The sequence below is a fragment of the Pongo abelii genome, chromosome 6, assembly GCF_028885655.2.
Source record: "Pongo abelii isolate AG06213 chromosome 6, NHGRI_mPonAbe1-v2.0_pri, whole genome shotgun sequence".
Taxonomy (NCBI): domain Eukaryota; kingdom Metazoa; phylum Chordata; class Mammalia; order Primates; family Hominidae; genus Pongo; species Pongo abelii.
In genome coordinates, this window is record NC_071991.2 from 140667694 (window position 1) to 140680430 (window position 12737).

At 45.0% G+C, this 12737-nt stretch overlaps 1 protein-coding gene and 1 long non-coding RNA gene across 3 annotated transcripts in view; both read right to left on the minus strand.

Moving 5' to 3' along the window:
- LOC129060506 (uncharacterized) overlaps window positions 1-12737 on the minus strand; it is a 253030-nt gene that overhangs the window by 23214 nt on the left and 217079 nt on the right. The gene's annotated exons all lie outside the window — the stretch shown is intronic.
- LOC100447213 (olfactory receptor 6V1-like) lies at window positions 2895-5186 on the minus strand. Its single transcript, XM_024249415.2, has one exon. The coding sequence runs from the start codon at window positions 4154-4156 to the stop codon at window positions 3209-3211; it is 948 nt and encodes a 315-aa protein (XP_024105183.2). The 5' UTR covers window positions 4157-5186; the 3' UTR covers window positions 2895-3208.

Consider the following 12737-nt stretch of genomic DNA (forward strand, 5'->3'; position numbering starts at 1 on the left):
TCAATGTAGTTTTGTCTGTGTGTGAGTTCTGAGCTCCTTATGTTAGGTGTCACGCCTTATAGATCTTTTTTTTCCCTGTACCTAGAATACAGTAGGTGTTCAATAAATGCTAGCTATCATTAATCATGAGGTTTATATGAATTTGGAACACGAGTTAGCACGACAACCTAAACATGGAATGCTATCTTAGTTGATGGTAAGAAATGCAGTCAACAGAGCAAGAGGAACAGTTTCCCACTGCACTACATCTCAGTTAGTTGTCTAAACTAGTACATCAGTCAGTTCCAAGATGCACCTAACAGGAACCAAACATAGCAATGCAGAAGGCAAGAGTTCTAGAAACGGTTTGATGCAACCTCCTATTTGTAAACCTGAATATTTTGGAGGGGAATGAGTAGATATCTTTGCTTACCTGCTAGTCTGCCTACATAACTGAAAAAGGCAGAACTGGGACAATGGGTGAAGGTTAGGGGACATCACATTGAGGTTTGACATAAGGATTTCTTCTTAAAATTTAGAACCATGCAATGAAGAAAGGGGCTGCCTCCCACCGCTGGGCATGCTCCATCCCTGGACTTGGTTCAAGCAGAGTCCCTAATCCAGTCTGATCAGTGTGTTGCAGTGGGGATGCCTGCACTGAGACAGAGGGAGGCAGGCCTGCATGACCTAGAAACTCCCTTGCAATTCCGTGAAGCTGTGGTTTACTTACATCATGTCTTAAACCTGGGGAGCCTTTTGTAACAGCTACTTTGATTTGGAACTGGAATCCCAAGATTCCTCCCAGCAAGTTGCAAGATTTTTAAAAAATTATTCTTTCGTTTCTATCTATCCAGGAGTCTCATTTGCCATTGTGCACATTGACATCCCTGCCACATTAAGACAAACGTCTGGAACCAATATATCTAGACATCTCTAGGTGACGTCCACATAGAATTCTAACAGTGAGTCAGAGGCTGGGCCATTGATTGAAGTCACTCAAGAAGCTTAAAGTCAGACTAGGATGAGAGTCTTCAGGGTCTTTATCCTGGTTACTATTGTCTCCGGAAATGGGACCTGGGATAAAGGTCACTAAGGAAAGATGGCTCCAATAATAGCAAATGTGTCCCCAAATTCCCTCTTCCAATGCCCTTCATGTTGTTGAGATTGGAACAAGGCCTTTCTTGTACAATTTATTGTTTGAAAACTCTACCAGCAAATTGTCTAGCTCAGCGTTACTCAGATATTAATGTGCATAGGAATCACCCGGGGATCTGCAAAAACGCAGATTCTGATTTAGGAGGTCTCAGGTGGGGCCTGAGATTCTGCATCTCCAATAAGCTCCCAGGAGATGCCAGTGCTGTTTCAAGCATCACACTTCGAAGAGCAAAGAACCACAGGCAAGGCTGTGGGGCAGGTCAGGCTGCATGATGCTGGATTCCATGGGGTGATTGCTATGAAGGCCCAAAGCTAGTCAGACCCTCCCCAAAACTGACCAGAGACCCCACTTCCAAGGAAAGGCTATTGATTATTTTTAGTTTTTTAAGAGGGGTATGTGCAGAGAAGAGAGAGTAGCAGTAAGGAGTCCCTGGGGAGGACACTGAGTGACTCCTGTGCTGATTATTTTAGGAGGAGAAGCCGAGGAAAATTATCTGCATCTCAGAAGGAGATAATTACTTTCCACTTAGCTCTTCAGTTTTTCAGGAAGTTTGCAAGGAGGGCAAGTAATTAGTCTCTTGGGAGGTGAAAGAGACAAGTTCTCAGGATGAAAAACTTTTCCCTGCTGGTCTTTACAGCAGAATCAGAAGCATCTGCCCACTTTTGGCAAGGCCCACAAATGCAAAAATGTACTGTGGTGGTTGAAAAAAAAAAGAGCTATGTTAGAGATCAAGCTAAATGGCAGAGACAGTAAGACAGTGGTGCCTCCAGGCTCTGTGTCCTGGAAGGCTTCCCCTGCAACCATTCTTCATAGTCTTGGCCCTGTGGGGTGGCTCCCACACTGTGACACCACACTGCAAGTTATGAGCAGGGCCTCTCCTCTAGGGATCCTGTGGACAGAGCCAGCTTCAGAAACGAGAGGAAGTTTGCATCTACTCTTTGCCCCACTTTGCTAATCCTAGCCCAGCCCAGTTGAGACTCAGTCTAGTAAAAGAAACCAGACCCGGAGCTCTTCCTGTCCCTACCATCTTCTATGACTTCCTACGCCATCCAGATTTCTAAGGAATGCCTCTCTTACCAGCCCTCCCACCCCGTTACCCACAACACCAGTCCCACTCCGTTTATTCCTTCTCATCTGATTTCTACCATCTTTGCTTCTACCTTCCAGGGGCCCTGGTAATCTGGCCAGGCTGCTCTCAGGAAACCCAACCTCAGAAGGCCTGGGCAACGGGTCCTCCTTCTGGAACTTGGATCTAAGATTCTGCAGTAGAACGGAAGTGTGGCCCCACAGGAAGGGGAAGGCAGCAAGTCTGAGAGTGCGGACGCAGCTCAGCTTTCCCCCACTCTCAAGTGCATGAAAAAGGTAAGGTCTTCGTGACTTTAAGAGGGTTGGAGGAGTGGCTCCCAGAAGGCCATTTCTGTGGAAAGGCAAGAGGCTTTGGGGCCAGATGGAAGAAGTGGGCAGCCTGGGTGTGAGGGGTGCTTCCATCCAGGAGCAGTCAGGCCGAGAGAGGGGAGCCAACAGAGGCACATGGCTCCTCCTGTGTTGGGGTGCCAGGCCTCTCTGCTCTTCTTAGAGCACCTCCCATTTTCAGAACGCTATCCTAGACCTTGAAGCCAGGTCCCGAAAAGGAAACACATCCAAAATAAAAGAAACTTAAAAGAATGCAAGCAAAACCGTAGAGCTAAGAAAGAAAGGTTTTAATAGGACATTTTAATAATAGCTACATTTACTGAGCTCTTACTTTATGTACCAGACCCTGTACTAAGAGCCTTATTTGTTTGGATTATCTCTTTTAATTAATACCATCCTATTGTACTCACTCCGCATTCCCTATCCATTCCTTAACTATCTCAGGTGCACAGAAACTTGCCTTTGAGACATTCTAACAATGTGTGTCCATTAGTTCTCTGCAGTGCAGGAGAAGAAACTTGCATGAAGATGAGGGAGCAGGAGAAACTGAGAAAAAAGAGAGTGAGGAGCTCCAGCTTGGGCATGTGAGTGCCCACCTGCAGCAAGTCTACTCCTCGTGACTTGTCAGGTGCTCTCTAGCCCTGTGAAGGGCTCACCCTCTCACCTACAGGCTGCTGGTTCTCCAAGGAAGATCCTTTTGGTCACATCCTCAATGACCTCCTTGACCTTCTCATTCCAGAAGGCGAAGATGAAGGGGTTGAGGAAAGGGGTTACCACTGCAGTCACCAGGGCCACCACCTTGTTGAGGTATATGGAGTGGCCCTTGTCTAGCCTCACGTAGATGAAGACGGCACTGCCATAGCCCAGAACCACCACTGTGAGGTGAGAGGCACAGGTGGAGAAGGCCTTCTGGCATCCAGAGGAGGAAGGGATGTGCAGCACTGCAGCCACAATGAGGACGTAGGAAAGGATGATAAGCAGCATGGTGGTCAGCACAAAAAGCAGGGACAGGAAGAGGTCCACACACTTAATGTGGCGGGTGTCAGAGCAGGCAAGCTTGAGCAGCGAGGCAGAGTCACAGAAGTAGTGGCCGATGATGTTAGGGCCACAGAACCAGAGTCGTGTTTTCTGCAGTGTGTGAGAGACAATGGAGAGGAAACCAACCACCCAACAGGTCACCACCAGCTTCACACACACTGGACCATTCATGATGGTTGGGTAGCGCAGGGGGTGGCAGATGGCCACGTAGTGATCAAAGGCCATGACCGTGAGTATCAGGAAGTTGGCAGAGCCCAGGGAGAAGTAAAAGAAAGACTGGGTTAGGCATTTGGCCAGGGACATGGTCTTGTGAGTGGATAGCAGGTCTGCCAGCATCCTAGGTACCACAGTGGAGGTGACCACCATCTCCATGAGGGAGAAGTTGCAGAGGAAGAAGTACATGGGTGAGTGAAGGCAGGAGTCAAGGCAAATGAGGCTGATGATGGCCAGGTTGCCCAGCAGCGTCAGCACATATATCAACAGGATCAGAGCAAACAGCAGAACCCGGAACTCATGGAGATAAGAAAATCCCAGGAGCACAAACTCCCTGACAATGCTGTAGTTACCCATTGCACTTGATGCCCATTCTATGTGACACCTGTGAGAGGTTGAGAAATGTTAGCAGGAGATTGCCATCAACCTCTCTCTCAATCAAGTCCCCATAGTGCTGGCCTGGCTCCCCACGCACACTAGCCTGTGTGCACAGTTGACCCCAGAAGACACATTCACAAAAGGCAGGAGTTTCCCTGGGGTGAGGAATGGATTACTGGCTGGGATGAGCAGATTTATGACTTGGCCACCTCTACATTATCACCATTCTTAAGCTCTTCCTCTTCTGTCTTCTACTCATTGATTATATTGTACAACACACTTAATAAGCTCCAACTCTGTGCAAGACATTTGGCTGGGTCTGAGGATGAAGGGGTAAACACTTCTCAACTGCCAAATTTAATGGTCTGTTGTTCAAATAATAGCTGATGTTTACTGTTCTTTCCCTGTGCCAGAAAATGTGCTAGATACCTTACACATTATTTCCTTCCATCTTTTTTGCTGAATCCTCATCCTCTTTTTCTTCTTTATAACATTTCAGGCTACAAATAACCCATTTTTGAAGTCACTTCCACCCTTGACTGCAAGGACCCTGCACTCTTGAATTTCTCCTACCATCTTGGGTTCCCTCGTCTGTCTCCTCCTCTAACTCCCTGTCTTTCTGCCATTTTCTAAACATGGATGACCCCACATTTCTTTTCTTATCTTTGTTTAAAAAAATTCTCTATTTTCTCCTTCAGAAATCTCACCTTCTTTAACCAAAGCAATCTTTAAAATGTAAATGAATTTCAAATCTGGATTTTGTCCTCCTCTGAGTCCCGGCCCACATCTCTAACCACCAGATTGACCACCACCACACATTCAACACATCTAAAGATACACACCTAGTCCTCCCCGCCCTGGCAAAGGCCATGTGTATGGCTCCCAATTCCCCAGTCATCTGGGCTGGAAACTGGAAGCATCTAGCCCTCCTTTGTTTATCCGTAGCCACCATCCTAGCTCAAGGATCTGTTTCCTCTTAACCATTGCAACAACACCCTTAATTTTTTTTTAATTGGTAGATTGCTCAATCACCAACCTATCCAGGCACCATGCTGCTATTATATTTTATTTTCTTAAGTTATTGTGTCAATCAACTGTTTTTAATAATCTGTAACAAGGCCAGGCATGGTGGCTCATGCCTGTAATCCCAGCACTTTGGGAGGCTGAGGGCGGGTGGATCATCTGAGGTCGGGAGTTCGAGACCATCATGGCCAACCTGGAGAAACCCCATCTCTACTAAAAATACAAAATTAGCCGAGTGTGATGGTGCATGCCTGTAATCCCAGCTACCCAGGAAGCTGAGGCAGGAGAATCGCTTGAATCTAGGAGGTGGAGGTTGCAGTGAGCTGAGATCATGCCATTGCACTCCAGCCTGGGCAACAAAAGCAACACTCTCTCTCAAAAATAAATAAATAAATAAAAATAACCTGTAACAATGAGATTTCATTTATAATTACTTTCAAAATCAATCAAACTAGCTAGCCATCTATCTTCATCCAGAAAAAGAGTAAAAGGATGCATTTTAAAATATTAACAATGGCTATATCTGGGTGTGGGTTATAGGAGTTTACTTTTAAAAATCTGTATTGAAATTGTATATATTTAAACTGTTGTATTAGTCTGTTCTCACGCTGCTATAAGGACACACCCAAGACTGAGTAATTTATAAAGAAAAGAGGTTTAATTGACTCACAGTTTGGCATGGCTGGGGAGGCTTCAGGAAACCTATGATCATGGCCGAAGGGGGAGCAAACACGTCCTTCTTCACATGGCAGCAGCAAGGAGAAGTGCAGAGCACAGGAGTGAAAAAGTCCCTTATAAAACTATCAGATCTCATGAGAACTCACTCTTTATCACGAGAACAGCATGGAGGTAACCACCCCCATGAGTCAATTGCCTCCCATTGGGTCCCTCCCACAACATGTGGGGATTATGGGAACTACAATGCAAGATGAGATTTGCGTGGGGACACAGCCAAACCATATGAAGTGTATATCATGAGGTTTGGATAGAAATATACATAGTAAACTTATTACGACAGTCAAGCTAATTAATATATCCATCTCTTCATATAGTTACCATTTTTCACGTGTAGTGAGATGACCTAAGATCTACCCTCCTAGCAAATATCAAGTGTACAATAGAGTATCATTACCTGTAATCCCCATGCTGAACATTAGATGGCTAGAACTTATTCTTCCTGCCCAACTGAAACCTTGTACCCTCTGTTCTTCTATATGTCCACATTCATTTCCAAATTCTCTTCATTTAAATTTGAATTCTCTTCATATATTATTTTAGTGATCAAAAAAAATTAACAACAATAATCTCTTCCTTTTTCAGTCAAATCAAGCACAGATTCTCCCTGGCAACTCCTGCCCTACATGACTCTGCCCATTCACCACCCCCATAGCTTCACCCCCACCTCCTTGTCACACACTTTGTGATACCACCGAACTGAACCCTTGCTATTCTCCATAAGTTAATTCCACTTTGCCTTCACACACTTCCCTTTTTATTCCTGTGCTTAGAATACTTTGTTCTGCCATCTTTGCCTGGCAAATTCTTAATCGCCCATCAGGGACTATCTCAAATGTCCCCTCCTTTACGAAGTTTCATCCTCATCCAGATGTGAAGTCATCCTGCCTGGAGTTCCCAATCAGGAAAGTTAACATGATCTGCCTTGCATTATAATTGTGTACCAGTCAGATTCCAAATCCTGGATTCCTAGTTTCTCAGTGTCAGGGCTCTTTTTTCATCTTTATAACCCTCAGAATACCAAGCAACATGTCTTACACAGTGTAACTACTCATTACATTTTGGTTAAACAGGCCAGGTGCAATGGCTCACACCTGTAATCCCAGCACTTTGGGAGGCAGATGTGGGAGGACTGCCTGAGTGAGGCCAGGTGTTCGAGACCCAGACTGGGCAACATAGAGAGACCCTGTCACTACAAAAATAAAAAAGTTAGCCTGGTGTGGTGCCAAATGCCTGTAGTCTGAGCTACTTGGGAGGCTGAAGTGGGAGGATCACTTGGGCCCAGGAGGTGAAGGCTGCAGTAAACTGTGATTACAACACTGCACTACAGCCTGGGCCACAGAGGAAGATGCTCTCTCAAAATAATAATAATTTTGGTTAAACCAATGAGCACATATGTTGAGTTTTCATTTCTAGTCCTGAGAAGGAAAGTTTTGCCAAATGGAAACTCACATTTTCTTTAATGATGATGTGTATGTGTAATGTGGACTTTAACAAAATGTAATGGGACAATCACGACCCCACAATTTCTTATCAGAAAGCTAAAATGAGACCAATACCAGCAAGGCAGCATCCTGGAATCAAGCACACTATTATTTCTGTAGCAAAGTACACAAATAATCACACTCAATGAAATAAAGGCAGAAATGGCCTCATGTTTAGTTCAGAACAAGTTAAGCCGTCTAAGTGCTTTGACTCAACATTTAAGAAAGAACTTTCAGCATTCAAAGCATTTTGATTACAGAATTGTGGATAAAGGGTTGGGAATGGGTAGACCCCATCCACTGAGGGCCCACCATGCACTGGCTCCCGTGCCACAACGATGCTGTGAAATCGTTACCAACTTCATATCATGGATGATAAAAACTGAGGCTTGGAACGTTTAAGGATCTTAATCCTTATGGTCAATAAATGTTGAGTTAGGATTTGGTCAATAAATGTTGAGTTAGGTCAATAAATGTTGAGTAGGATTTGAATCTAGAGTTTTCTAACTCCAATATCTATTTGTTTGTAGTAATCAAAACTTCAAGTATGTGAAATCTGCAGTGTTGAATCAAGCACAGTGCCATATCAATCTCTGAACACAGGACTCAAAGCTTATTGCTTATATCTATGAATAAAAATGCTTATATCTACAAAAAACTATTTAATACATGGCAAATGAATGACTGTATTAAAGTCCCACAATCAGCTATGGACTATCAGTGATAGGTAGGAGATGGGGAGGGTGTCCCTTTCCCAGCAGAAAGATCTAACTTGAGTCTCAAATGCTATTGCAAGACTGGTTAGCGGTGCTCCAAACAGGGTCAGCCCTCAGCCCTCCATCTCTTATTGGGAATCCATAACAATCCAGAAATCCAGGAAGCTGCTGTTCCTCCAATTACCACTTCCCAGACTGTGACCTCCCCCTTTTCAGCCCCCATATTGATGTCCTTCGTATTCTTCAGGTGTCATAAATTCCTAAGCCAGAATGAGAAATTCAACCCATGGGCCTGTTTTGTGTTTCATTTGCCACCTGCCACTCAGAAAGCAACATCTTTCTACCAGGTTTCAGAGACATCATGTCCCGAGGCTCTCCAATCTAAAACATCTCAAGTCTTGGAATCAGAGGTCAAAGGAGGATTCTAAGATAACCTTTGAGTCAGGAGTACCCCAGTTCATGCGGCAGGCTTAGCTTCATACCACGCCGCTGGCCTCCTTTTCAAACTGGCCTCCACCACAGCCCCCATTTTTGTGCCCTTGCCCTTCACCCCTCATCCCAAACCCTCTTGCATTTATCTTCCCAACCTCTGTCCAGCCACTTAAACTTTTAACACTTAGTTTGTTTTTTCCCTGTTCAAGATCTCATCTCTCCTCTCAGGTTTGATGACTGATGCTTCTTTCTTCATACAAAATTCATGCCAGTCACTTCTTCATGAGGCTTCAAGACTCTGAGTCACAATACGCCCCCCGACTCCTTCCAATTCAGCAAGCCTGCAACTCAGGACAAGTCCCTGGAGTATGTCTTAGGACCTTTCATGCTTGTTCAATAATTTTACATTCCAAGTTTTTATTTTAGAAAACTGATTGTTAGTTACAAGTGAAGTTAACGTAAGCAAAGTGTAACTTGAATGTCGAATAGACTTTTTCTGCATCAGAGTCTTTGACAGAATAGGTTTCCCTCAGTGCAGCCTCTTCTTGCTACAGAACAGATCCTCTCTCAGGCCCAGGAGTCCTGCATTCCTGAGATTCAGGCAAACTCAACTTGTCCAACCAGTAGACCATCCAGTGCTCAATTAAAACAGGCCAAACACAGCCTTGGCTGTTACAGAGTGGCCTAGTCAAGGCTGTGTTTAGCTATTTAGCATATACTTTGGACAGCATCCCACATTAACTGTACTTGCAGCCTGGACTCCCTAGAGTGCCCTCAGCTCCCCTCACCCATTCCTGTTAAGGATCCTTGCTGAGAAGAGATCCTGTTTATCTTTCTAAGTCCTTCATGCTGCAGGTTTTGCAGTTCACAGCTCTGTTAAAATGCCAACTAGCAGAGAGCTTCTACATCCCCATATAATATAATAATCCTCCAGAGACTTGGAGGATTTGAATGTTCTCTCCTGATGGTATATCTTTCTCCCTCTCCACATTAACTCTCTCAATCCTCCTAACTGAATTATCCTTGTGCATTTTGACTCTTGAAACAATGTTTCTGCTCCAGAAAAATGACTGTTTTTGACCCACCGGGAATGCAGAGGGGGTAGCAGTATTATCATCCTGGTTCTTTGTGGCAGTAATTTCCATCATCAGTGTCCCGGGGGCATGCTGAACTTCTTAGTGAGGGAAAGAGCAGGGTGAGGAATGAGAAAGAGGAGAGAGCAAGGAAAGTACCTGAACATCCCTCACTTTTGGCAGGTCTTTGCAAGGGGCAGGTGGCCAGGGGAGGACACAGAGGTGAACAGCACCCTGGGGCTAGCAGGCCAGCTAACAGCAAGAATTAAAAGCAATGAATGATGCAAAAGCACCATGCACTAAGCAGACAAAGACTAGGGAGGCTCAAATAGAAAAAGAGACACCGCAGGACTAGACCTAGGCTGAGCTTTCCCAGCCCCAGCCTCAGGAAGGGACAAAAGAAATGGGTGGGACAGAGATCCTTGGCTTCTTCCCCAGGGGGAGGGCAAAATGGGACCAATGCAGAGGATGGAGTCCTGTAATGATGAAATGTAATGATGCACCTGATGTCAGCAGTAGCACAGTGAGCAGGAGGAAATAGGCAACTGAATCATTCGTTCACTTACTCACTCACTCACTCATTCATTCAGAAAGTCATGGACAATACCAAATACTGCTGGTGTTCTAGGAATCCAGTGCTAAAAACAGTCCTGGGTTTTGCCATCCAATTGCAAAAAAAGATAGTAAGTAAGTTTAAAACAACAAACTGTGATAGGTGCAATGACAGGGGCATGACAGAAAGGGAGGGAAGGGGAGGGGGACTCACCAGTGCCAGGTCACATCCTGCCACCCAGGTCCAAATGCAGGACCTGGAGCTCAGACTCTGTGGACAACAGGGCCAGTGCAACGGGTTGAATGGGGCAAAGAGGTTCCTCTCAGACACCCTTCAGGCACAGTCCCAAATCTGGGTCCTCTGGGGCAGCCCACAGGAAAGAGCAACAACGCGACCCCAGGATGGAGATGCTCCACTCTGCCTGGTGTGCTCTCTTTACCTCTTTCCTCCCGCTATTCAGAACTCCCAGTGGGAGACCTGGAACTGAAAGGGATTCAGAAAGATGGAAGTTTCCCACCCTCTTCAGTGCTGACGGTGTGCCCCAGCAGGGTCTGGAATAGGAGCATGATGGTTGTTCCCAGGGAGCAGTTGCCTCTACTAGGGACTTGGCCACATCCCAGGACCATCCTCAGTTTGGGGAATGTGAGCTCCTGGGAGCAGGCAGCAACTGTGAGTCCACAGGGGCCTCCTAGGAACTGCGACTGCTCTCTCTCACACTCTCCTGTCTCCTGTGGGCACAGAGCTCAGTGCAGCCCTGGCAGCCCTGGGATTTGCAAGCTGGAGTGAGGAGAAGAGGGAGAAGAAGCAGGGAGTTGGGCACTGACTGTTTTAGACACAGGCAATTCAGGAACAAAGAAAATGAGCAAAGAATTGTTACCTCTGGCCACCCAGGAGGGAAAAAAATAGGTCCACTGTCTTGTTGTTTTCTTATAAATGAAAAATAAGAGGAATGCCAAAGTAGAAAAACACATCTATTTTTAGAAAAAAGAAATGGCCAGGGCCTGAGCATTAAGATACTGGGTGAACCAAAATGAGAAATCAGGATCTGTTTACAATTATAAAATGGAAAATATACATATATATATATACACACACACACACACACATATATATATGCACATACATAAAGGGAATATGTATATGTATAAATGACAATAATATTTGTTGTCAATTTGTAATTTTGTATATTATATCAGCTATGAAAAATTTTAAATATGACATTGGGACACTTCAATAAACATAGAATTTTATTGTGACTACCAAAACCAAAGGAATTTTGTATCTGTCTCTCTCTCTCTTTTTTTTTTTTTTTGAGACGGAGTCTCACTCTGTCGCCCAGGCTGGAGTGCAGTGGTGCGATCTCGGCTCACTGCAAGCTCCGCCTCCCGGGTTCACGCCGTTCTGGTCTCAGCCTCCTGAGTAGCTGGGACTGCAGGCACCCGCCACCACGCCACGCTCATTTTCTGTATTTTTAGTAGAGACGGGGTTTCACCGTGTTAGCCAGGATGGTCTCCATCTCCTGAACTTGTGATCTGCCCGCCTTGGCCTCCCAAAGTGCTGGGATTACAGGCGTGAGCCACCGTGCCCGGCCCGGAATTTTGTATCTCTTTATCAGCAAGACCAGTTTCCCTGACTTCTCCACCCACCCAAGGATGTGCATCACCTCCAGTGCCAAGCACTCAATAAGTGACATAGTCCTTTTCCTTTGTCCCTTGCTGTACTTCATGGCAATAACAGCTATATCACGTGTTCCTGCAGACACTGTCTCATTTGATCTTCTCAACAACCTTGTGAAGCAGCCGTTAGGGGTGTCTTCATTCCACCACTGACGGTACAGAGGAAGCCTTGCTCCAGGGCATGCACCTAGTAAGTGGTGTCTGAGTTTGAACTCCAAGGAGCAGAGTACAGGTGATCTTCAGCTTGGGCACTTTAGACTTTTACACATGACCTTGCATATCCCCTACACTGACATTTTCTCATTCGCCTTTCACATTTTCATATATTTGCTGATCAAGGAGCATTTCAAGTATCACATATAGCATCTCCTGCCCTAATGGTTCAAGTTTGTCTGTTCGATTGTCTAACAATTTTAACTGAAAACACTAACAAGTGAAAATGAAAACTTGTCTTGATGAACCTCTATTTGCATAATGCATTTTCATGAGGATGTTGTCAAAACAATAACAAACAAACAAGCAAACAAACATAGTACATCTGTCTCAAAGATTGACCCCAGGCTAGAGTTTCATGATCATGCATCTAAGCTTCAGAAGAAGGGTTCTGAGGCAGAATTGAAAGGAAATACAACAGTCATGCTTCTGTGAGATATGTCTTTTTTTCTAGACTTCTCCTCCTTTCCCCAAATATATGGGAAATATGTTTGCCCCACTGGAGCTTCAAATCTCTGCTCGGGCTCACGTTAAATTTGGTGGTGGGCACAACCACCGCCACCTTAATGTTTAAATGGCCAAATATAACAAAAATGGAGAGGGGCTTTGAACCCCCAAATCATTGTAAGTAGTTTTGTAGCATATTTTATATGTA

Bases quoted from the DNA above. Each gene is read 5' to 3' on its own strand.
- LOC100447213 (XM_024249415.2), bottom strand. From the start codon at position 4,156: ATGGGTAACTACAGCATTGTCAGGGAGTTTGTGCTCCTGGGATTTTCT.